This window comes from Pistacia vera, unplaced genomic scaffold (assembly GCF_008641045.1).
Source record: "Pistacia vera cultivar Batoury unplaced genomic scaffold, PisVer_v2 Contig847, whole genome shotgun sequence".
NCBI classification, from domain to species: Eukaryota; Viridiplantae; Streptophyta; class Magnoliopsida; order Sapindales; family Anacardiaceae; genus Pistacia; species Pistacia vera.
This window is the reverse complement of record NW_022196720.1, coordinates 17,997-41,141: the sequence shown is the minus strand read 5'-3', so window position 1 is coordinate 41,141 and position 23,145 is coordinate 17,997. Positions and strand designations below refer to the sequence as shown.

General features: G+C 35.8%; 3 protein-coding genes across 3 annotated transcripts; 1 reads left to right on the top strand and 2 right to left on the bottom strand.

Moving 5' to 3' along the window:
* Nucleotides 1-8,686: 8,686 nt before the first annotated feature.
* LOC116118516 (salutaridinol 7-O-acetyltransferase-like) lies at nt 8,687-10,024 on the bottom strand. Its single transcript, XM_031404501.1, has 3 exons — nt 10,020-10,024; nt 9,767-9,812; nt 8,687-9,432 (listed from the first exon to the last, which is right to left on the bottom strand). Exon 3 carries the CDS (start codon nt 9,275-9,277, stop codon nt 8,687-8,689), a length of 591 nt encoding a protein of 196 aa, XP_031260361.1. The 5' UTR covers nt 9,278-9,432; nt 9,767-9,812; nt 10,020-10,024.
* A 3,082-nt stretch (nt 10,025-13,106) lies between these two features.
* Nucleotides 13,107-14,304, top strand: LOC116118515 (protein HEADING DATE REPRESSOR 1-like). The gene is made up of 2 exons (XM_031404500.1): nt 13,107-13,897; nt 13,975-14,304. Exons 1-2 carry the CDS (start codon nt 13,691-13,693, stop codon nt 14,176-14,178), a joined length of 411 nt encoding a protein of 136 aa, XP_031260360.1. The 5' UTR covers nt 13,107-13,690; the 3' UTR covers nt 14,179-14,304.
* Nucleotides 14,305-14,421: 117 nt separating this feature from the next.
* Nucleotides 14,422-17,689, bottom strand: LOC116118514. Its single transcript, XM_031404499.1, has 6 exons — nt 17,659-17,689; nt 17,323-17,571; nt 16,978-17,151; nt 16,315-16,421; nt 15,906-16,195; nt 14,422-15,515 (listed from the first exon to the last, which is right to left on the bottom strand). The coding sequence occupies exons 2-6, from the start codon at nt 17,527-17,529 to the stop codon at nt 14,908-14,910; spliced, it is 1,386 nt and encodes a 461-aa protein (XP_031260359.1). The 5' UTR covers nt 17,530-17,571; nt 17,659-17,689; the 3' UTR covers nt 14,422-14,907.
* Nucleotides 17,690-23,145: the final 5,456 nt, after the last annotated feature.

Genomic DNA, 23,145 nt, shown 5'->3' with positions numbered 1-23,145 from the left:
TAACATGTGCCACCTCTTGCTAAAATGCGCCCTCTGTTGTTTTGGAGGTTAGAAAGTAATTTATTAATTTAGGGGCTAAAAATCGCTAACGCTATTAATTTAAGAATGGGAATCTGGAATTTATAAAACCATGGGTGAAAACTTCACATTTCGCCAAACCTTAGGTGGAAACATGTCTTTTACTCTAATTCATTTCTCCTCAAGCAAACTAATGTAATAGTTGATGTAGTAACACCATGAAACCACGTTAATTACAAGAGTAGTGCTACGTTTACAAACTCTGTATATAATCTAACATGACATTTTTTTTTTTTTCCAGATTTATTCTCTTGGATTCACTTTTATTACCACTTTTATTTTTGTAATCATTTTTTGCGTCGAATCCATATTTTATTGAGTTTATATGATAGCATTATTTATAAGTTTGCCCCTTATAAACATGTGAAAGTACATCGTTTCCATTATATTAGGTTATTTTTTTCTGAAATAAGTTTTTCAAATAAAGCATACAAATAATATGATACGCCAATTTTACTCAAACTTCTTACTTGCAAAATGCTTTTGGCTTGATAATAGTCTTGAATTATAGCATAAGAATTGCCTTTCTTCTAAATTTCATCAGTTTAAGGTTCTTTTCTCCCATGATCAAAGGGTTGCAGTTATAATACAGCTATGTAAAAGTGTACATAATAAATTTTACGTTCTTGGTTTACAAATTTTATGTCATGAATTTACAAGTTTCACATTAATGTATTGTTAGAGTGTTGGTACTGAAGCAAAACCCAAAATCAGAGCGACAAGTTTTTTGACTTCATGATCTCCAAAAAGTAGAGTTTAGAACTGACTTGATGAGATCAAAGTGGCAGGCCATTTGCATTGTTTTAAAATCGGACTGGACCAGCCGGTCCAACTGGTTGGACCGGGATCCGGTCACGTGTCCGGTTCGAGTCAACACTGAACCTGCTACTATATAATAACCCGCTTTAAACCGTTTAAAAACTAGATAAAATATGTGAACCGCTGGTCTAACCAGACCGACAGATAAACCAATCGAAAGTTGCAAAAATCCCTAACTCTACGCAATCGCAATCGCAAGCCCATTCCATTCTGATTTCATTTCTCTGTTTCTCATATTTCTCAACTTCTTCTCTACGCAAATTCCTCTCTGAAATCCCACTCCCTGAAGTTTGAAATCGCAACTATTCACCAAATCACAACTAAACTATCTGAAATCAATGACAACGTCTTCCTCGCTCGTCGGAAATCAACGGCGACAACTCCATTCCCTGCTGGAAATCAACGACGACGACGACTGCTCCATTCCTCGCTAAAAATCAACGACGACGACTGCAGCTCCATTCCTAGACGACGACAACGACAGCTCCGTTCCTCGCTGGGAATCAACAACGATAGCTCCATTCCTCGACGATCTAGATAATAAACACGCCATTCACAGGTTCATCTTCAATAATGATTTCGTTTTTAATTTTTATTACCCTCATTAATTAGTAAAACCCATTGTTGTTATTCAAGAATTAATAAACACGTCGAAGGAATGCTTGCTTGTTGAATTAAATGTTCATGAACTTTTTCTGCATATTTGCATTTTTCTGATAGCAAGGGTAGTACCTCTCAAGTTGCTGAAGATAGTTTGTTTCCAAAGAATGTTAGTGCTCAATGAAATAGAATCCCTTATATTTACTCTGTTATATCACCGGAATGCATGCATTTATTGGATTCTTCTTTCCCCACTAAAAGTCTCATTTTGACAAATAACATTCGTTTATTTTTCCTGTATTAAACTAAATTTGATCCCAAAATGTTCTCTATTTATGTGAAAAATCTCAACTATATTGTAACTAGTGAGACTAGAGGGTTGTTAGGCATGAATATAGCGATGCAAATATTAGATATACAAGACAGTCTAATTTGTACTGTGATATTGTCAAGTTAGGGCCTCATAATTAAAAATATATGTTTTACTTTTTCAAAAGCTTCGTGAAAATGTGATTATAATTTGCTGAACCAAAAGAAAAGTGATTTTAATTTGCTGAAAATGTGTGATCCACCATTATCATTTTAAACAAATGGTTGCATAAATAATAAACAAGACTTGTGAATGCCAAGCAAGGTGGTGACTAATTAGAAAAATAAATCAGAAATTACAACGTCAAGGCAAATTGTTTACAGTCCTTCCTTTGCTTATGCTTAAAATAAATAATCCAAAATATCCTTCTCGTAATCTTTATTTTTACTAAACTATTGAAGATCTTAAAATACATGTCACTTAAAAAATTAGCAACCAAAATATACTGTTTTTGACTTCTTAATTTCCAAAGAATATGTGACTCCTACTCTTACCTTAGGAAGCTATTATTATAAACATGCAAATTAATATGACTAAAATTATTAAATAACCACCATTTTAACATTTTGCACAGTCCAATTGAGTGCATGCATGACGTAGTTAAAAACACAGAAAATGCTATGTGATTCTTTTGTTTGCAATTGTTGTATACTTCCCCATTTAACAATACGTGATTATGTGATTCTTTTGTTTGCAATTTTATTGTGTGATAGGTATATAAAGATTAAAAACAGACAATGTCAACATCTGGCTCTGGGTCTTCTTCACAATCTAGTAGAGGCAAGACTGATATAACATGGACATATGTTATTGAGAGTGTAGATCCAAATGGAAGGAAGACATTAAAATGTCTTCACTGTGGGAAAGTAACTAGAGGAGGTATTTTTAGAATGAAACAGCATCTAGCTAGAACAAAGGGGGATGTTGGTGCTTGTCTAAAAGTTCTTTTTGATGTTCTATACTTGATGAGAGAATCACTAAAAGACATTGGGATAAAGAATTAAGAGAATGCTGATTCTAGTAAGTATAATACTCCCTACGGTGCTCTCGTATATAGATTTGAGGGAGATATGTTAAACGAAGATAGTGAAGAGTTTCGTCCATCAGAAATTCACATAAATGAAAGTAGGTTTGGTAGTAAAAGACAAAGTACAATGCTAGACAAATCAAAAAGAAAAAAACCTATTGGGGTTGGTGACTATTTTGCTCCAAGGACAACTGTTGGATCTAAACCATCAATTAGGAGTTGTTTAGCTGGAATAGATGCGACGTGGAGAGCAGACATGACTTTTGCAAGATTCTTTTACGATGCTTGCATCCCAATTAATGTTGTAAATTCAATTTATCCTCAGCCTTTGGTGGATGCTGTTAGTGTATACCCTAGGAACCAATCGTGTCATCGGTTCCGAGGCATTATGTTTTGTATATATATGTGAATGTATATAGTTTGTATATACATTTTATCTTATNGAGATGAGAGGTCTAAGCTTGATATGAAGACTCGACAGTGCATCTTTATAGGTTATGGTTTGGATGAATTTGACTATAAGTTGTACGATCCAGTTGAGAAGAAACTAGTAAGAAGTCGCGATGTTGTGTTTATGGAAGATCAAACTATACAAGATGTTGAAAAACAGAGAAAGTAGTGCCTTAGTGTAGTGATGGTTTGATTGACTTGGATCTAGTAGCTTTCACAGATTTGCCAACAAATATTGTACATGATGTTCAGGATGACCAACAGGATTTAGATGATGCAGATGCTCCTGTGCAGGTTAAGACAGATTATTAGACTACTGATCAGCTTCCAATACTAGAAATTTCACTCACGAGGTCTACTAGAGACCAATGTCCTTCCACATGGTATTCTACAGATGAGTATGTATTATTGATTGACGGGAAAGAGTCTCAATGTTATGCAAAAGCAATGGAAGATGAAAACAAGGCAAATTGGGTTGATGCTATGGAAGATGACATGCAGTCATTTGACAGCGTGCCATCAACACTACAAAATTAATAAACCTTACTCCTAATTATTAATCAGTAGATAGTGTGAGTAAAGGTCGATCCCATAGGGAAGTAGTTGAATCTAAATTCCAATTGTTTAAAATTAAATCTTAGATAACCAAACTAACCTAAATAACCAAAATATAAACTGGGGGGTTTGTAAAATCAACGAAAGTAATTAATTGCCAAAACAAAATTATAAATGAAAATCAACATAAAAACAACTTCAGTTCTCGGTTCAATCTCATCCTCACACAATCAATGTATATTCTCAATTGCAACGCAATCCTACCCTTTCATGGAAGTATCAACCCTGGGTAGTAACAAGCTCTACTACCCAAAATTCCCCTTAATTCTGACAAATGAACCATGCTCTTCAATAGTCTCTAACAATTAAAGACAACCTAGAACAAGCTCTCTAGATTTAATGTAATGGTTGCTTTAAGTTCCAATAAAATAAGTTAATCTAAGCAACAATCTCACAAGCTTGGATTATTAAACTTAGGTTTTGTTATTCAAGTAATAAAATAGAAAGTTTATCCATAATCTTCTATTAGAAATTGCTATTGCGTGATTAGGAAAAGATCAATTACGTAATACAATCCATAATTCTAGTAATCGATATCAATTCTATCAATCTAGTCGGTTTGAAGTAAATTAAACGAATCAAATATCATATATTCCATTAAAATAGAATAACATAAATCAAATCCATAGAAAGGTAAGAAATTACATTACTTTATCAATTATACCATTAATATGTGTTAGGAATTGAAATTCCCTTAAACTGAATTGAAAGAGTTTAACCAAACGTCGTAAATTCATAACAAGTGTTTTTGAATAAAATCTCTTGTGTGTGTGTTTCTTCTTCCTCAAGAACCTAATGTTCTATTTATAGCCCCTTCAAATAACCCTAAAAACCTATGTACAGCCTCCTAAAAGGTTTACAACTCAAATTCCTAAATTGTTGGCATTGAGTCCTACTCTTTCCAAAACAGGCTGGCTAATTTTCGGCTGGAAATTATGAGCTGACTTCAGGTCAAAAAAAAAAAAAAACTGAATTTGGGCCTAGGCTCTTCATGAAAGTTGTAGCCTTAGTTATAAGCTTTCCAGAGAATCTTCAAGCATCTTAATTGGACTTCTAGAACTCAAGTTATAGCCCAATTACTAATTGGCGCCCAAGCTGTAATGGGATTGGATCTTCTGACTTCGATGTAAACTTTGAATACTCAAATATACTAGGATTAAAACGTGCAAGCCCAATTTAAAAAGCTCAGGACGTCTACTTCAAACCTCAAGAATACCTCTTTCTCATTTTGGAAATCTAAGATTGTCAAAGTCTCCACTGAACCTTCAGAGGTCGAATTTGCCAATGTCTGAAAACTGCACATTATGCTCCACTTTCATTCGCGTGCCTCCATTCCTTTCCTAATTCGAAAAACATATTAATCAGCTCAATTAATCACAAAATATATCACAAATATTGATATAAAGGAATTGAAAATATCAATTATTGAACACTTATCATCATTGCATGACAATCACACCTTTGAGTTGTTAAAGTTGCCTAAGGGTAAGACAACTTTGAAAAACAAGTGGGTCTACATGGTGAAGCAAGAAGAACATACTTCACTACCATAGTACAAAGCCAGATTAGTTGTCAAGGGATTCAGTCAGAGAAAAGGCGTTGACTTTGATGAGATTTACTCTCCTATTATGAAATTATCTTCTATACATGTGGTTCTAGGCTTAGCGGTTAGCCTGGACTTAAAGGTTGAGCAGATGGATGTGAAAACTGCATTTCTTCATGGTGATTTGGGTGAAGAGATTTACATGGAATAACCAAAGGGTTTCCAGGTTCAAGGAAAAGAAGACTATGTCTGTCATTTAAAGAAAAGCCTCTACAGTTTGAAGCAAGCACCTAGACAATGGTATAAGAAGTTTGAGTCAATTATGGGAGAGCATGGTTACAAGAAGGCTACTTCTGATCATCGTGTATTTGGGCAAAAATTCTCTGATGATGATTTTATTATTTTATTGCTCTATGTTGATAGTTGGCAAGAACTCTTCTAAGTTTGATGAAAGAAGCAGTTGAGTAAGTCATTTACTATGAAGGACTTAGGGCAAGTAAAGAAAATTCTTGGCATTCGAATTTGTCAAGAAAGAAAAGAGAAGAAATTGTATATGTTACATGCGTAGTATATTGAAAAAGTGCTTGAAAGGTTCAACATGGGTAAGGCCAAAACGGTGAGTTCTCCTCTAGGTACTCATTTCAAGCTAAGTGCAAAGCCAAGCCCTTTTACAGATGGTCAGAAGGAGGAAATGAAAAGAGTTCCTTATGCTTCAGCCGTAGGAAGCTTGATGTATGCAATGGTGTGTACGAGACCAGATTTAGCTTATGCAGCTGGGGTTGTCAACAGATTTTTGTCAAATCCAAGGAAAGAGCATTGGGATGCAGTGAAGTCTTTATGAAGTATCTTCAAGGCACTTCCAAGTTAAGACTTGATTTTGGAAGTGGTAAACCAATTTTGGTTGGCTACACAAATGCTAACATGTCTGGAGATATGGATTCTCATAAGTCTACTTTTGGTTATATGGTTACTTTTGCTGGTGGAGCCATTTCTTGGTAGTCAAGATTACAAAAGTGTGTTCACTTTCTATGACAAAAGCATAATTTATTGCGATAACGGAACCTTGCAAGGAGTTGCTATGGATGAAGAAGTTCATGAGAGAGCTTGGTTTTAAGCAAAAATGGTATGTTTTGTTTTGCGACAACTGAAGTGTTATTCATCTTGTGAAGAATTCTACATTCCATTCGAGATGTAAACATATTGATGTAAAATATCATTTGATAAGGGATACTCTTTCCGATAGTTGCCTGTTTGAACTTGAGAAAATCCATACAAATGACAATTGCTTAGATATGTTGACAAAAGGCTTTAGCAAGGGAGAAAATTAAAGTTTGTCGCACTATCATTGGTATGGTCCATTTCCCCAAATAGTCAGGAAAGTGGGAGATTTGTTGGGCTTGGGTTTCCCTCACGTGGAGGATGGCCAAAAAAAAATGAAAAAAAAAACAAAAAAGAAGAAGCAGCTTGTGTTCGTTGACTTTTGAGTGTGTGAATAGTGAGAATTTAGGGTACTGTTCACATAAATATAAATCTGCAAAAGTGAGAGAGAGGTAGCTGCACAGGTTATTCTAGCGACAATCCAACTGTGAATCTTGCTCTGTTTTTGTTCAAATTTCAAAGCGTTGTTGTTGGCGACAAGATTTTCACATCCAACTATCAGTTTCGTGATAGCCGTTATTTTTGTAGAGTTTTACCTCTAGAAAGACAGTCAAATCAAAGAGTTTGAGTTGCAGAATTTTGGTCCGTCTATCCTTCTTCAACTTGATGATCAGAAGGTCATCTCTAGTCTGATCAAACTGAGTTTTGGTCAAAACGTAGAGGACATTTGGCTCTTCAATCTGGACTGTTGATTTTTTATTTTAATGTTTGAGTATGGAATTATACAGACTGCAATTTTGGTGCTTTGCTGGCATATTTACTCAAGATTTTGCTTCTTACAAATTCATTCAAGTAGGAAATATTTTGTTACTGCATTATTTCCTTTCACAGTCACCGCATCTATCTTAATGCCATCATCGCTTCACCATCGTTCCTTTATTTTGACCAAAAGATGAAGAAGATGAAGATGGGAGGAGTGGAGATGAGAAGAAGATGGGAGTAGGGTTTTTTGTTTTACAGAGGAGATAAGGTGACCTAATTACCCTTGAAAATTTTTTAATTTATCATCTTATCTTTCTTTTGTTAAACTTAACTGACAAATATTAACGAAAAGTGGGTAATTGTCTTTGAGTAATGTTATGTGCACTAACCAATTTGTACTAATCCAAGTAGTAACAGTTGAAATTTTGAATTTTTTTTTTTTTTTTTTTTAGTTTTTTGGGGGAACTGACGTGGCAATAAGAGAGGTCTGCCACGTCAATTAGTACTTGAGTTGTATGGTTTTTGGTTAGTACACATACCATTATTCATTATCCTTTTGAAACTTTTAAGGTAGTAAATTTTCTTTAGGGCAAACTTTGGGTGGGAGGATGTCATTGGGCCTCTTTGTAATAACTTTATATGTCAAATCGAGGTGTATATTGAGTTTATAAGATAGCATTATTTACAAATTTACCCCTTATAAACATGTGAAATTACAAGTTTCCATTATACTACGTCACTTTTTTTGGGAAAAAAGTTTACCAAATAAAGCATACATACGAATTTTACTCAAACTTCTTACTTTGCAAAATACTTTTGGCTTGATAATACTTAAGCTGATTCCTAAATTGTAGCGTAAGAATTGCCGCCTTCTAAATTTCATCAATTTAAAGCTCTTTTCACCCATGATCAAAGGGTTGTGGTTATAATACAACAACGTAAAAGTGTATATTATAAATTTTACATTCTAGAGTTGCAAGTTTTATTTCATAAATTTATAAGTTTCACGTTAGCTTATTGTTAGAGTGTTGTACCGAAGCAAAACCCAAAATTAGGGGGTGTTTGTCTGAGCTTATGAAAATTAGCTTATAAGCAACAAGTGTTTATAAACTAATTTTAGTTTATAAGCATTTGAAATTTTAAATAATTACATGTTTGATTAAAGTACTTATAAGGGACTGATAAGTAGTTAACGTGTTTGGTAAAATGTGGCTTATAAGTACATTTTATTATAAAATAACTAAAAATGGTACTACATTAAACAAGGATATAATATAGAATTTTAAAATTAAATAAGGATAATGTGGTAATATACTTGGTCAAACTAAAAAAAAAAAGAGTACCTCCCTCCCAACTTTTTTTTTTTTTTTTTTNTCATTCTGTTTCTCAGATTCACTGGAATCAATCCCACAAAATGTGTTGGATCTTTAGCCATTGCGGTTATAGCATTCAACATAACTGCGGACACTGCCTCAAAACGTGTTGGACGATCCACTGAGTCTGCGATTTTACCAATCTCTTCTTTTAGAGCGGCTATCTTAGTAGCTTCAAATGTAAACCTCTTTGATATAACGTTTGCGTCCGTCGATGCATATTGACCTTGGAAAAGACTACTCTTCCTTAATTCTACTAAATCTTGCGGAGGGAAGAAAGAAGTGCTATCAAATATCACATTCTTGATTTCCTCATTGATATTGGGATTAGCAAGCTTAGCCCAGTTTTTAACGAAGTTTGCCGCGGCTGTTGCATCAGCAATCCTATGGTTAAACCCAACTGCAATTGCAACGCCGCCGCAGGCAAAGTAATTGACCTGCACACTCAGATTGACGGGATCACCAACTATCTTTTGATGAGCTTTGTATGGTAGCAGCTGCGTGATCACATCCTTTTCCGGTTGTTTAAGGATGTCAGACATCTGGCTGCTGACTTTGGCTTCAATGAAGAGGGCGCCTTTATCGTTACAGCTAACAGTATAATCATCTTTCACGCGTCCTGCTAAAGGGTAGTAGAGGGTGAGTATTTCCGCGAGGGAGATCTTGAGGTGGTGAGAAGTTTTGGTGGCATCTTTGCCTGGTGAAGAGTAAAAGAGAATGATGGGGAAGTGAACTTCAGGACATAACTGATCTAGAACAGAAAGCTTATAGTTTCTTAAATGGTCAGGGGTTGGAGAAGATGGTTTGATTGTTTGTGTAGAAATGATTTGGATTTCCATATTGTTGTCTCAAATTGCAAAGCTATTAGCAGATAAGAACAACAATGGGTAAACAGATTTTGGTTGATATTATACAAGCCATGAATGTGCAGTCAATATATAGGATGAAGAAATTCTGAAAAATCTAAACCGTCTTAGTAAAACTCAAATTAATTATCAGCAATCACAACACATGATCATTAAAAAACCTACCACTAGTTAATGCGTCGCTGGATTCTTTGGAAGCACTCTTGTACACCTGCATAAAGCGGCGAAAATGGTGGAAATAATTTCAAGATAAAAATATATTGGAGCCAACGTCGTGGGTGAAAAATTAGTATTTCGTTTTTGTGTTTGTGTTTGTGTTTGTGAACGTGTTAAACAAAGAACCTACCAAGTATTTCATTAAATTATTGAAAAAATAAGGAGATCTTCTGGATTTGTTAAAAACATAGAAATGGTTGACCTTCTGGAATCGCGATCCAAATAATCTGGCACCTGTGAGATTCCAATGGGGTGATCCATGCACGTTGGGAGTAATATCTACGAAATACATCCTGATTAACTTGAAGCTCTTTCTAATGTAAAGCACAAATATTAAACACGTTTGCTAGATGCATGCATTGGCATAGTCTCATCTCTTTCTCTTGTTATTGTTTAGGGAAATGTGTTTGGTTAGGTTAGAATAAATTAGTAGGCATGTTTTATTAACATGTTTGGTTGGGAGATAAGTTGGTGGGTACATTATAAATATTACTAAATTACCCTCCTTTTAGTATACTAATATAATATTATTTTTTGAATCATTTTATTTAACCTCCTACATTTGAAATTTTGTTAAAACATCCCAGCTTATATAAAATTTTAATTTGTAACAAAGTCACCCCCACCCATCGCCACCGCCAGATCGCCACCGCTGGTTGCTGGCGGTGGCGGCTAGATCTTGTCACCACCCTTGGATAATTTTTTTAAAGTACAAGGGTATTTATGTCCTAAAAAAATTTATATATAAGGATAAAATAGTCCATGAATATATTTGTAAATTAATTTCAAAATAAGGGTATTTTTGTCCAAAAATTTTATTACTAAGGAGACGTTTGGATCATATAATAATTTATTATAAGAGGATGTTATATTAACGGAAAGATAGATCACCTTGAAGATTACTAGAAATATTTAGAAAATGTGTTTGGTTGGTTCAAATAAATTAGTGAATAATATGTTTGGTTGGGAAGATAAATGGGTGGGTAAGTTGTATAGATTACTATATTGCCCTCCTTTTGAAATATTGATGTATTATTATTTTTTTAATAATTTCTTTTAACCCTCTACATTTGAAATTTTGCTAAATCACCCCAACCATATAAAACTTTAATTTATAGCAAAATCACCCCCACCAACCCCAAGTCATTGCCGGCAGCCTGCCACTACTATCGGCCACCGTCGACAGTCGATGGAATGGCGCACGATTGGCTGTATATGGTCAACCGTGTGCCAGCAAAGCCATTTCTGGCGATAGATCACAAATTCATGGCCGCTTCATGGCAAGATCTATGGCTATTTCATGGCCAAATCTGGCTAGAAAAGGCCTCACCAGCGCACGACTAGCCAAGTCTCACTGGTCGTACACCATTATAGCGATTAACGCCGGCGGTCGGCGATAGTGAGTAATGGCCGGCAGTGGTCTTGGGTGGCTTTGGGTATTTTGTTAACTTTTAAACTTTTTTGTGGTTAGAGTGTTTTAGCTAATTTCTTAAATATAGGAGGGCTAGGTAATTGTTATTTGGTAAACATGTGAGGGCAATTGTGTCCAAAATGATATTTAACTAAGGGAAAAATAGGTATAAAAATAAAATTACCCGGTAATCTTTTAATCCTAGGGGTGGGAGAAGGTATCGGATTACCCCCTACATTGCCAACAATAAACATTATTTGCAATAAAAGATTCCCGTAATATATTACTTGCAAACCAAACACCAGAATATTGCAAAATAAACGAAGATTACCCCCATTATTTTATTTGTCACTGACCCAAACGCACCATAAAGGGTAAAATTCTAACAAAATTAAGATTACTTACCAAGTAATTTTAAAATACTTAAGAAAATAGAGATAATCAAATTACCTCCTATATTACCAACAGTACTTACTATTAGTTTGGAAGATTACCGGAATCTTATATTACTTGACAACCAAACGTGATAATCAAGTAATATAATATGACATTACCTCAGTAATCCCCCATTACGCCCAACCAAATACACCTTAAATAATATCCAATTACCAAGGGTGGATCCATAAATTTCTGTTGGAGTGGGCCAAAATAAAAACTAATTGCACATTAATAATTTTTCCCATTAATATTTCTATTAGAGTGGGCTAAAATCTAAAAATTGTACATATTAATATTTATTTTTTAAAATTTGAGGACGGGCCATGCCAATTACCTTAGGGTCACCTACCACATTTGTGGCTTACCTGAAATATTGGATTTATTAGGTGTTCAATAGACTTTGGAGATGAGTTGAGATGTGCGCAAGTAGACCCAATACTTTGATTATCAAAAAAAAAAAAAAAAAAAAAAAAAAAGAAAGAGAGGTTTTTGGTTTGTTTTATTAGACATATATATATATATATATATATAATGAGTTTTTGGAATATTATTAGTTAAGGTACAATTTTTTTCTTTATTAAATGGCAAACAAGAGGATAAAAATTTCAAATCATTTAGTTAACGAAATATATAAGTAACGTGATTTCTTAAACTTTAGGGGAAGATTAATTAAAAACATTAAACTTATCATCCGCCTCACAATTTTTAAAATTTTAGGGGTAGTTAATGATTTCCTCTCGAATTATATTATAAAAATAGTAACCGATCTATGTGGCATCTGACTCGGACATGCCACGTAAGACACAACACAAGTATTCAATGAATGAACAGCCGTCCAATAATTATGGACGACCGTTCATCACAAACAGATGAGAGTCCAGAAAATATCAATGGACTCCCGTCCATATATTATGGACAGGGGTCCCTTTACTATGGATAATGGTTCATATAATTTTAGATGAAATATTCATTTTTTAAGCACAAATTTTTTAGATAAAATAAAAGGAAAAAAAAAAAAAAAAAACCTTTGATTTGAAGTAAAAGTGTGGACGTCAGTCCATCTTAATATGGACGACCATCCAAATGAGTGGACTAGCGTCCATTCTCAAATAATTTTTTTTTTTTAATTTTCAAATTTTTTTTTTTGTTTCATTTATAAACAAAATGCAATGTAAGAGAGAAATAAAACATGTTTTTTAAAACTTGCTTTGGGAGGCCTAAATTTTTAAACATTCTAATTGAAAATTTTAAAGAAATTTTTTTATTAAACTAAAATTTGGGTATGGACGGCGGTCCATCTTACATAGACAGCTGTCCATATAAGATGGATGTCTGTCCATTATTTGTTTTTAAACTTTTCTGGACGGGCGTCCATATATGAATGAGAATCCATTGATATTGTCGTGGACGATCGTCCATTTGTGATGAACGGTAGTCCATAACGTATGGACGATCTTCCGTGTAAGATGGACGGTCGTTCATTCACAGAATTAGTATTTTCTTTCCAACGTGACCGCGTCTTAGTGGATGTCACGTTGTTCGGTAAAAAATTTCAGTGCACAAATTCGGTGTCCGTAGCATTATTGTAGCCAAAAACCATTGTTTCTCATTTCCTAAAGACTATTTATTAATGCATTGTGCGATTATACTCTGCCTAAAGTCCGGTTAAAGACATTATAAATAGTGTTTAATGAGTTCTATGGTATTAACACTTCTATAGAATAAAATGTTTCATCATTAAAAATCTGGATAGCCTAGCATGGCGATTTATGCAAGTTTGATTCTGGATTGATCTTTCCTATGATTTTTCTTAATGTTTAAAAATGTGAAGTGCAAGTGTTTTTAAACACTGGTATGTTTAGATTGCCATGTCTCTGAAAGTGTTTTGGAGTTAGAATGGTAACTTCTTTCTAACAGCTAGCGGGAGGAGTTTAGACATAACAGAGGACACTGCTAATGAAACCCCCGCCAAAGAGAGAGAAACTTCCGAAACAGAAAAGGAACTGGAGCCAATTCCAGACACCATGCTTTCTGAGCGTCGGAAGGCTCTCTTCGAACCACTGGACCCTACAAATGGCCGCCGGTCATCTGCTGAAACCTTGCTACCCCCACCAGACTTTGACGCTTCTTGCTATCCCAAGGGCTGGCTGATTGGAAAGAAGCGGAAGCTTGTAAATGTGGATGTTGTAGAGAGCATGCGACGGGTTGCTGTCCAAGAAATGAATAGAAAGGTACTCTTCAAACACACACATTGCTACTATTGCTTTAAGATTCATAGAATGTATCATCAATTTGACCAATCTTGCAGGACCGGGAAATCAATGGCCTAAACGAGCAACTCGAAGAGGATGCGCGTTGTCTCGAACATCTACAACTCCAGCTTCTGCAAGAGCGGAGCAAACGTGCAGAGGTCGAGAGGGAAAACACAATGCTGCAAGATCAGATAAACATGCTGATGAACATGTTGCAGGAAAACGAGGCAATGGAAGACGAGGGCACAGAGGAACCTTGATCATGATAGTTTGTTTGATTGTATGTCTGTTTGTTTATTCTTTTGTAGAATTGTTTGGTTAAGTATAGAGAGCAAAATCATACATGCATATAATATTCTTAGCTGACAAAAAAAAAAAAAAAAAAACATGGAGTCAAAGATAAATTAGGTCGTCATTGTAGCTTGTTTTGTTGCTGCAGATGCCTTGCTTATGCTTGTTATTGTCTGTAATCGAGTGTCTGGAAGGTATTTTTCTAAATAATGTGCTTGTAATATCAGAAGAATTTTCTATTTATTTGTCATTGGCTCTCCATAAACTGTGTTTGACAGTTCAAAACAAGGTTTACATCAAGGTATAGTATTTCTAAAAATCACTGAAATGAGTAGATTTGATCAAAAAGAACACAGAATGTTTTCCAAGAACAACTGGAATTCGGATTTTCGCTAAAATTTTGCACAATTCATATCCATGGAATCCCAATGAAGGTAAATCCATTAGATCACAGAGAGAAGAGGCAATGTGTTTCGAGAACTGGTGGAAGAAGGATTTTCTGCTAATATTTACAGATGTAATCTAAAGCGTAGTACAAACACTAGGTTCACTTACGAACATGTGAGGAGTCTTCATCAATCTGCATCTCTGAATCCAATACAAGATTGTTAAACAACTCGCAAATGTCATATTCACATACATATAATGAAGACTACCTTTAAGCTCTGTGTAGATGGGGGCTGTGGATGAAGATCACACTATCTTTCTTCATTAGAATCTTCAGAGAAGTTCAACATAACTTGTGGGAGAGATGCGATCCTTGGAAGACTGTGCAGCAGTTCTGCAACTGAGTCTTTCCTCGACATGGCTGGTTGCTGCTTGCGGCCAGAAACATTGCTTGACTCACCCTCTGATGCACCAAAACCTTGTCCAACCTTGTCCAACCTCGCTGAGGGGAATCCTGAGTTGGTTTCAGCTAACTTTGTGACACCATTTATGTCAATACCTATACTACTCTTGTCCTGCAAGTTTTGTGTTGCTGCAGAATCTTTCTGCAGAAGGCAGCAAAGCGAATTGACCCTTGACATTATGGACTTCTCATCAGAGGTTGATGTAAGTTGAGTGTCACTAAACAAGTATTGAGTAATCTCCTCCAGAACGTCTCTTCCTTGTAGGTCATTGCCAAAAATCAAGGAACCACCAGATGTCCTCTGTTCCGAAATGCAATGCCCAATGTGATTCACCAGATCACTCATAGACATAGATGGGTGGAGTCCAGGAACTTTGATCTGGTCCCAATGGCTGAGCATCTTTGGTTCCTCGGCTCCACTGCTACTGATTTCTCCAGTTGCACAAGTATCCATCACTGCAAAAAGATACAACTTAGACCAGAAATAGTTTCAAGATAAATTATCATAGAAGTTAATCCCATAAAAATAGCAAATAGCAAACAGCGATTCAATGGATACATCATACATGCTATCAAAGATCAATTCCCAGGAACTAATTTAGTAATACAAAATATACTGAGGATGAGTCAACCAGAGTAGGAACTCTTTTCAGTCCGCAACAAGAAGAAGACTATGTCCAAGAATACTGATGAGAGCTTGATGTGAAAAGCTAAACAGAGAACCATAGTAATTTGACTATGGGAAATTATCATATAAAAAACAGACATTCAACTTGAAAATGAATACTTTGGTATTTGTTATCATCTATTTCAGCATATTTTGCAATTTCAGGATCATTGTCCTACCTGAGCTAGGTGATCGATTCATGAAATCTTGTGGTTCAACATTAGAAGATGATGACTGAGCACCAGATGGTGATGCCCCATCCAGCAAATCAAATAAAACAGGTCGTTCCTCCCTCTTTAAATGGCTGGAAACATCTGGTTCATCAAAGGCTGGAGCTCTAGGTTCAAAATATGGAGAATCTACTACAATTTCTGGCTGTTGACTCAGGAAATTGAGACGAGGATCACATTGTATGAGCTTTTCAAAGTGCTTCGCAAGAAAGCCTTGTGGGCACATCAGGAAATGCTGCCTATTTAAGTAAAAACAGTGTCATTGCCACATGTTAAAAATTAATTCAAAATAAAGTTTGAATTAAATAAAGAGATGGCAAAAGTAATATACACTTAGACTCGAAACTCATATCTCTACCTGTGAATGCTTGCTTGTCCACCAGTAAAATCTGATGTTGCCTGCCATAAAGTATGCTTCCTGGGTTGTGGATTTGTCTCCCTAAAGAAAAGAGGCTGTCTAGCCAGCTGCATCAAACAAGAACATCCTTCAATCATTAATAACTAAAACGTAAACATAAACATGCTTTTCAGCTTTGCATGAGCCAAAAAGATGACAAAAAATTTCTAATCATTATCTTGTACACCTCGAGCTTATTTAAGGCATTAAACTTGTATTTCTTCTACGAAACGGAAGTCACCATAAGGAACCAGAAGGATAATATATGAACATATAATGGGAACATCCTTAAGTGCCCTGTAATTCTTCCTCTTAAGTCTCATAAATAACTTCAAAAAGAGGAAAACAACACAACAGGTAACTCTTTTAGGCAAGTTTCAGTTCTACAAATTCTCAAAAAAGTTTTACACATGTGAAAGGCAAATTCAGAACAAACCGAATATTTTAGAACTGATTTCCGATGAATTCCGAAATTAATAAGACTTGCACCATTATAGTTATAGTGAGAGTTTCGAGAATTATTCCCCTTTTTTGTACACAAAATTATCAGTGTGAGTGCATATGCATATGCATATAAATACAGCCAAAAGGCATAAAACAACAACAGAAACAAAGTAAAATTACCACGACATCCAAAGTCTCAGGTCCATCATCAGAATAAGTTGCCTTGATCGCCACGATATCTGACCACTGAATTTCAATCTTGTTCTTCAAACCGCCATCAAGCACTTCCCACACTAGCTTATGCTTCGCAAAGTAACATTTCCCCACCAAGTCTCCCTCGTATCTCGACTTATACTGCACAAACCAACATTCAATCGCAAATTTCAACCATCTAAATTAGCTACTGATAATTAATGATCCCCTAGAAGTCCTTAAATTCATTATCACCCAAATACTTTCAAAAACTATAAATAAAAATAAAAAATAAACCTGAAACGTTACTTTTATTAGTTTATTCAATTATACCTCCCAAGTTCCGATCCTGAGAAGCGAAGCTGGAAAATTAGAAGCTTTTAGCTTATCATTCGAAGCTGAAACGACACTTCCTTTACACTTTCGCTTCCTCAAATTTGCGTTTTCTTCCGAAAGCTTCATTTGAATCAAATCCAAAAACGACGGACTCTTCTTAAGATTTAACCCCAACGGACTCGGCTCTTCGAGTGGATTGCACATGGAAGGTGGAAGCGGAAACGGCGACGTGTTAAACTCACATTCCTGAATATAAAAATAAATCAAATTGAATTCCAAATCAAAACATAAAATTTTGAAATTAAAAATTATAAAAGCAAAATTAGGAATTACTTGTTTGAGTTTGGATCGTTTGTGAAGCGGACCGAGCNTTACGACAAAATAGAAATGGAAATTCAAGCGGCTCGAGTAAGATTAAAGGATTAATCTTTTGAATATGCACTTGCTTTTAAATGTAGCTTAAATTTGATTGATTTTTTTTTTTTCTCATTGCAAGGAGTCGTTCGTCCCTTCCTCACCCCTACTAAGGGTGAAGTGAGAGAGGAGTATGTTACATCGTTCACAGACTTCAGATGAGCGATCGCAATTTCCTAGGATGTTGTGGTGGTACATCGAGAAGTGTGTCCATTGAGATTACGACAAAATAGAAATGGAAATTCAAGCGGCTCGAGTAAGATTAAAGGATTAATCTTTTGAATATGCACTTGCTTTTAAATGTAGCTTAAATTTGATTGATTTTTTTTCTCATTGCAGGGAGTCGTTCGTCCCTTCCTCACCCCTACTAAAGGTGAAATGGGAGAGGAGTATGTTACATCGTTCACAGCACTAGATGCTGTAGCAGATGAGGGAATAGACTGCCTAATGTGAGACCTAGAAGGGGTCACGCATGTGAGTGCAGCTGCAGGGCCACTACTTGAGAATGTGTTTGAGGCCGAGGAGGATGAAGCTCCTGTCGACGAGAGGGAGGTTGAGGAGGAGGATAAAGAGGTTCGTATGCCTCTACCCAATTGGCAAACCAGTATAACAAGTACCGATTTTCTAAGGTGTCGAGGTCAGGAGAATGAGGTGGTTGACCTCAAAAACAGTGTGGCGGAGAAAGTTGGTAGGATGGAGGAGGAAGTTGGTAGGGTATTGAAAGTGGTTGAAGTGCAACTTGAGCATAAAAGAGAGAGCTGAAAGAGTAAGCACGTAAAATCTCCTTACATGGTAGTAACGTATGGAAACAAGAGGAAAACAAAGAAAAAAAATGAGGAAGTCCTTGAAAATAGAGAAGCAAAAAATGGAGGAGGGTAACGAGGAAGGTAGAGGAAGTGGGGAAGTGAAAATGGAGGAGGGTGAGGAGGAAGACGGAGGAAGTGGGCAAGTGAAAACGAATGAGTTAAAGGTCGATTTGTATAGGCCAATAGATGAAGAAAAGAAAAAACTTTTCTATGCCTATTACAATGATTCTGGAAGTGATGGACATGTAAAGGGAAAGACCAGGGATTATCCCCGAGAGTGGTTTGAAAAGATGTTGACAATGGGCAGGTGGCTCGACGACTCGGTGAGTTATTTTCCCGTATTTTTGCTTATGTTTCCTAAGAGGTATTGTATACTAAATCGCTTAAGCAATCTTTTTTTTTTTTTTTTTTTTGAGGGGGTCACTTAAGCGATCTCTTAAAACAAAATAGATCGCCTAAAGAAAAACCGTTGATGAGGTATTTGAATAGACACTTATCATGTTGTTTTTAGTTGATGCAATACATTGATGAGGTATTGACACTTATGAGGCTGCGACAGAGCAGTAATAGTGATATTTTGTTTTCTAACTGTGCCATCACCGATGTGGCCTTTGGCCAAAGCCTAGTAACTACATATGACACGTTAATGAAAAAGGCCAATGGTGGAGGTGCAACAAGGGAGGCAAGCAGAAAAGAATGGCCACAGAGGACTTCAATGGTGTCCTTGATGATTTTTGGTTTGATGAGAGGATGATGCAATATGTATAGGGGGAAAGACCCAAATATGACAACAATTGGGCAAACGTTAAAAGAGTATACTACATCATGAACATCAATGATATGTATTGGATAACCGTCGTTTGGCTACTAGATGAGAGTTTGTTGTAGATCCTTGATAGCAACCTGAATATTTGTTGAGAGAGGCAGTTGGAGACAGAGTTGTAGCTGTTGTGTACATTGTTCCCGCGACTATTGCACGACAGTAGGATGTTTCAGCACTTGGGTGATGAACTACTAACTGGAAAATGGCCACTCAAGCGCCTTCCCGTCCCGATAAATGACTCGAGGTAAATTTTGTATAAAACTTATATAATACAATTGTTCTATAAGGTGATTCTAATGCTAATATTTTCCTCCTATTGTAGTGTTGATTGCGGGGCATAGCACTAAAATTTGTTGAGTTCGACATGACCAACACCCCAATGGACAGGTTGAATAACGATACAATGAGCAACTTTCAAGAACGCTTGGCTGTTGAGTGCTTCCATGGGCATATGGATCCCTTTTGACTGACCAGAACCCGATCCTAATCATTGTTGATGCTGTCATCAAAAGGTATAGAAATTGGACTTAGAGTTTTATAGTTTATGTGAAATGCATTTCTTATTGGGTTATTTTGAATAATTGGATTGTCTTGAATTTGATTAACTAGTGTTGTTAGGCGTTAGACTATTGATACTTGGGTTATGGTGTTATGTATGCTTTGTGGCCAAGGCCAAGGCTGGATAATGTTGGAAGGGGTGTTGTAGAAGAAAACGAAGAGGCTGCTGATGCTGAAGGTGTGCTGGATAATTTTGGAGGATGGGGAAGTGGCTGAAGGCAATGATGAAGAGGGAGGATAGAGGCTGTCAATTCTGCTTTTATTTTGGGTGTATATAGGACATTTATTTGTTGTTTATAATGTTGTAGTTTAATGTAATTGACATATTTTAGATTTGTACAAAAGCAATTCAATATTTCTTTCTCTCTTTTGACTTTGAGTTTATTTAGTATTCTTGTTAAATGGAATTTGTATGTGTTGACGCAAATAGGTTGTCAAATTGAGGAGAAACTATGACATTAATGTGTTGATGCAACTAGGTTGTCAAATTCATGAGAAAATATGAAATTAATATGTGTTGGTGATTTTAGTTTGTCAAAATTAAGGAGAAAAGCTAGCTGGAAATAATTTGTGTTGCCCATAATCGCTTAAACGACTACATATATTGCTTAAGAGATCAAGGGTTTCCTATATAGGATCGCTTAAGCGAGACCTTAAATCGCTTAAGTGATTGTGCACCTGGGTGATCTTGATTCTGCCTTAAACTTGATTGCTTAAGCGATCCAACATTGCTTAAGCGGCCAAGACTAAAATTGAAAAATTGCTTAAATGATACTTAAATCACTTAAGCGATCGTGCACCTGGGATGATCTTGATTCTGCCTCGGACTTGATCGCTTAAGCGATCCAACATCTCTAAAGTGACCAAGGCTAAAAGTGAAGAATCGCTTAAGCGATCGTGCATCTAAGATGATCTTGATTTTGCCTTGGACTTGATCGCTTAAGTGATCCAACATCATTTAAGCGACCAAGGCTAAAAGTGAAGAATCGCTTAATCGATACTTAAATTGCTTAAGCGATCGTGCACTTGGGGTGATCTTTATTCTGCCTTGGACTTGATTGCTTAAGCAACCAAGGCTAAAAGTGAAGAATCCCTTAAGCGATACTTAAATCGCTTAAGCAATCGTGTTCTTGGGGTGATCTTGATTCTGCCTTGGACTTGATCGCTTAATAGATCCAACATCGCTTAAGCGACCAAGACTAAAAGTGAAGAATCGCTTAACCGATACCTAAATCACTTAAGCGATCATGCACCTAGGATGATCTTGATTCTGCCTTGCACTTAATCGCTTAAACGATCCAACATCGCTTAAGCAATCAAGCCAAAAGTGAAAAGTCGCTTAAGTGATACCTAAATCGCTTAAGCGATCATGCACCTGGGATGATCTTGATTTCACATTGCACTTGATCGCTTAAGTGACCAAGGCTAAAAGTGAAAAATTGCTTAAGTGATCTTGATTTTGCCTTAGACTTGACCGCTTAAGCAACCAAGGCTAAAAGTGAAAAATCACTCAAGTGATCTTGATTCTACCTTGCACATGATCATTTAAGCGACTAAGGCTAAATATACTGGATCGCTTAAACGAGACCTAAAATCGCTTAAGCGATCTAGTATATTCGGATGATCTTTATTCTGCTTTTGACAAGATCTCTTAAGCGATTTATTTTATCGTTTAAGCGACGAAGGCTTATAAACACTAGATCACTTAAGCGATAAACCAATCGCTTAAGCCCCCCCCCCCCCCCCCCCCCCCCCCCCCCCCCCCCCCCCCTAGTGTTACACGTTAGTAGAAACGTACCTCATTTCACAAATATGGATGATGTATTTGAGAATGAAAATGCAGTAAAATCTTGTACGATGTGGGGGGACTAGATTGAAATAGGCTTGAATTTTGATTGTATGATTAGTTCAGTGGACCATGATCTGTCTTGTGTCAATTGATTTGATTATTTATATCACTTAATCAATTTATTTTTTATAATTATATTTTAATTAAACTAATTTTTTTACGTGTGTAGATAAACATGGAAAAGAAATATTAAGGAGTAGAATAATTATATATAATACAAATTTTAATGTTTTTAAAGTACTAAAGTAAATTAGCCTTAATCGCTTAAGCGATGTATAATCTTGCTTAAGCGATCATGTATATTTAGCCTTGGTCGCTTAGGCGATGTATGTTATCGCTTAAGCAATCTTGTCAAAGGCAGAATAAAGATCATCTGAATATAATAGATCGCTTAAGCGATTTCAGGTCTCGCTTACACGATCCAATATATTTAGCCTTAGTCGTTTAAGCGATGTACAGTCGCTTAAGCGATCACGTATAAGATAGAATCAAGATTACTTTAGCCTTGGTCGTTTAAGCGATGTAGGATCGCTTAAGCGATCAAGTCCATGGCAGAATCAAGATCACCCTAGGTGCATGATCGCTTAAGCGATTTAAGGTCTCTTTTAAGCAATTCTTCACTTTTACCCTTGGTCGCTTAAGTAATGTTTGATCTCTTAAGCAATCAAGTCCAAGGCAGAATCAAGATCACTTAAGCGATTTTTCACTTTTAGCCTTAGTCGCTTAAGCGACCAAGACCATTTTGCTTCTTATCACCTCGATCTCTTGATATTGTGCACGTTTGAGTGAGAAATTATATTCCGTATTATAGGTTAGCTCTATATTCAATCATAACTATCCATATTTGTGAAACGAGGTATGTTTCTACTAACGTGTCACACTCGTGACTAATTCAGTAAATTGATTGATCGATTGACTTGACACGATAATTATGTTGATAATATTTATTTTGCATGTCTGACTTCTTTGGGTAGTAGTCAGTGTCTTACAGAGATAATATGAGAAATTTTACTTACTTAAACCCTTTTTAAAATGGATGAAAATAAAAAATAATTAATTTTATTTAATATGATATAAATGATGATTTATTCAAGATAACAATTAAATTTAAAACATAAAAAATTGAAAACAACAAGTCTTCAATGGTTGGCCTTGGAAACTCTCTTGATTTCATCCTTCTTCTTGATGACATAACAGGAAATACAAGGACATAAAATCAGTTTAATGTACCACAAACGAGAAACATAATAACTTCGTCAGATCGCTTAAGCGATCTGTTGATCAGATCTGCATATAAGAGCAGATCGCTTAAGCGACCAAGAATCGCTTAAGTCTAGTGTTAACCAAATCTGATATGAGCAATAGATCGT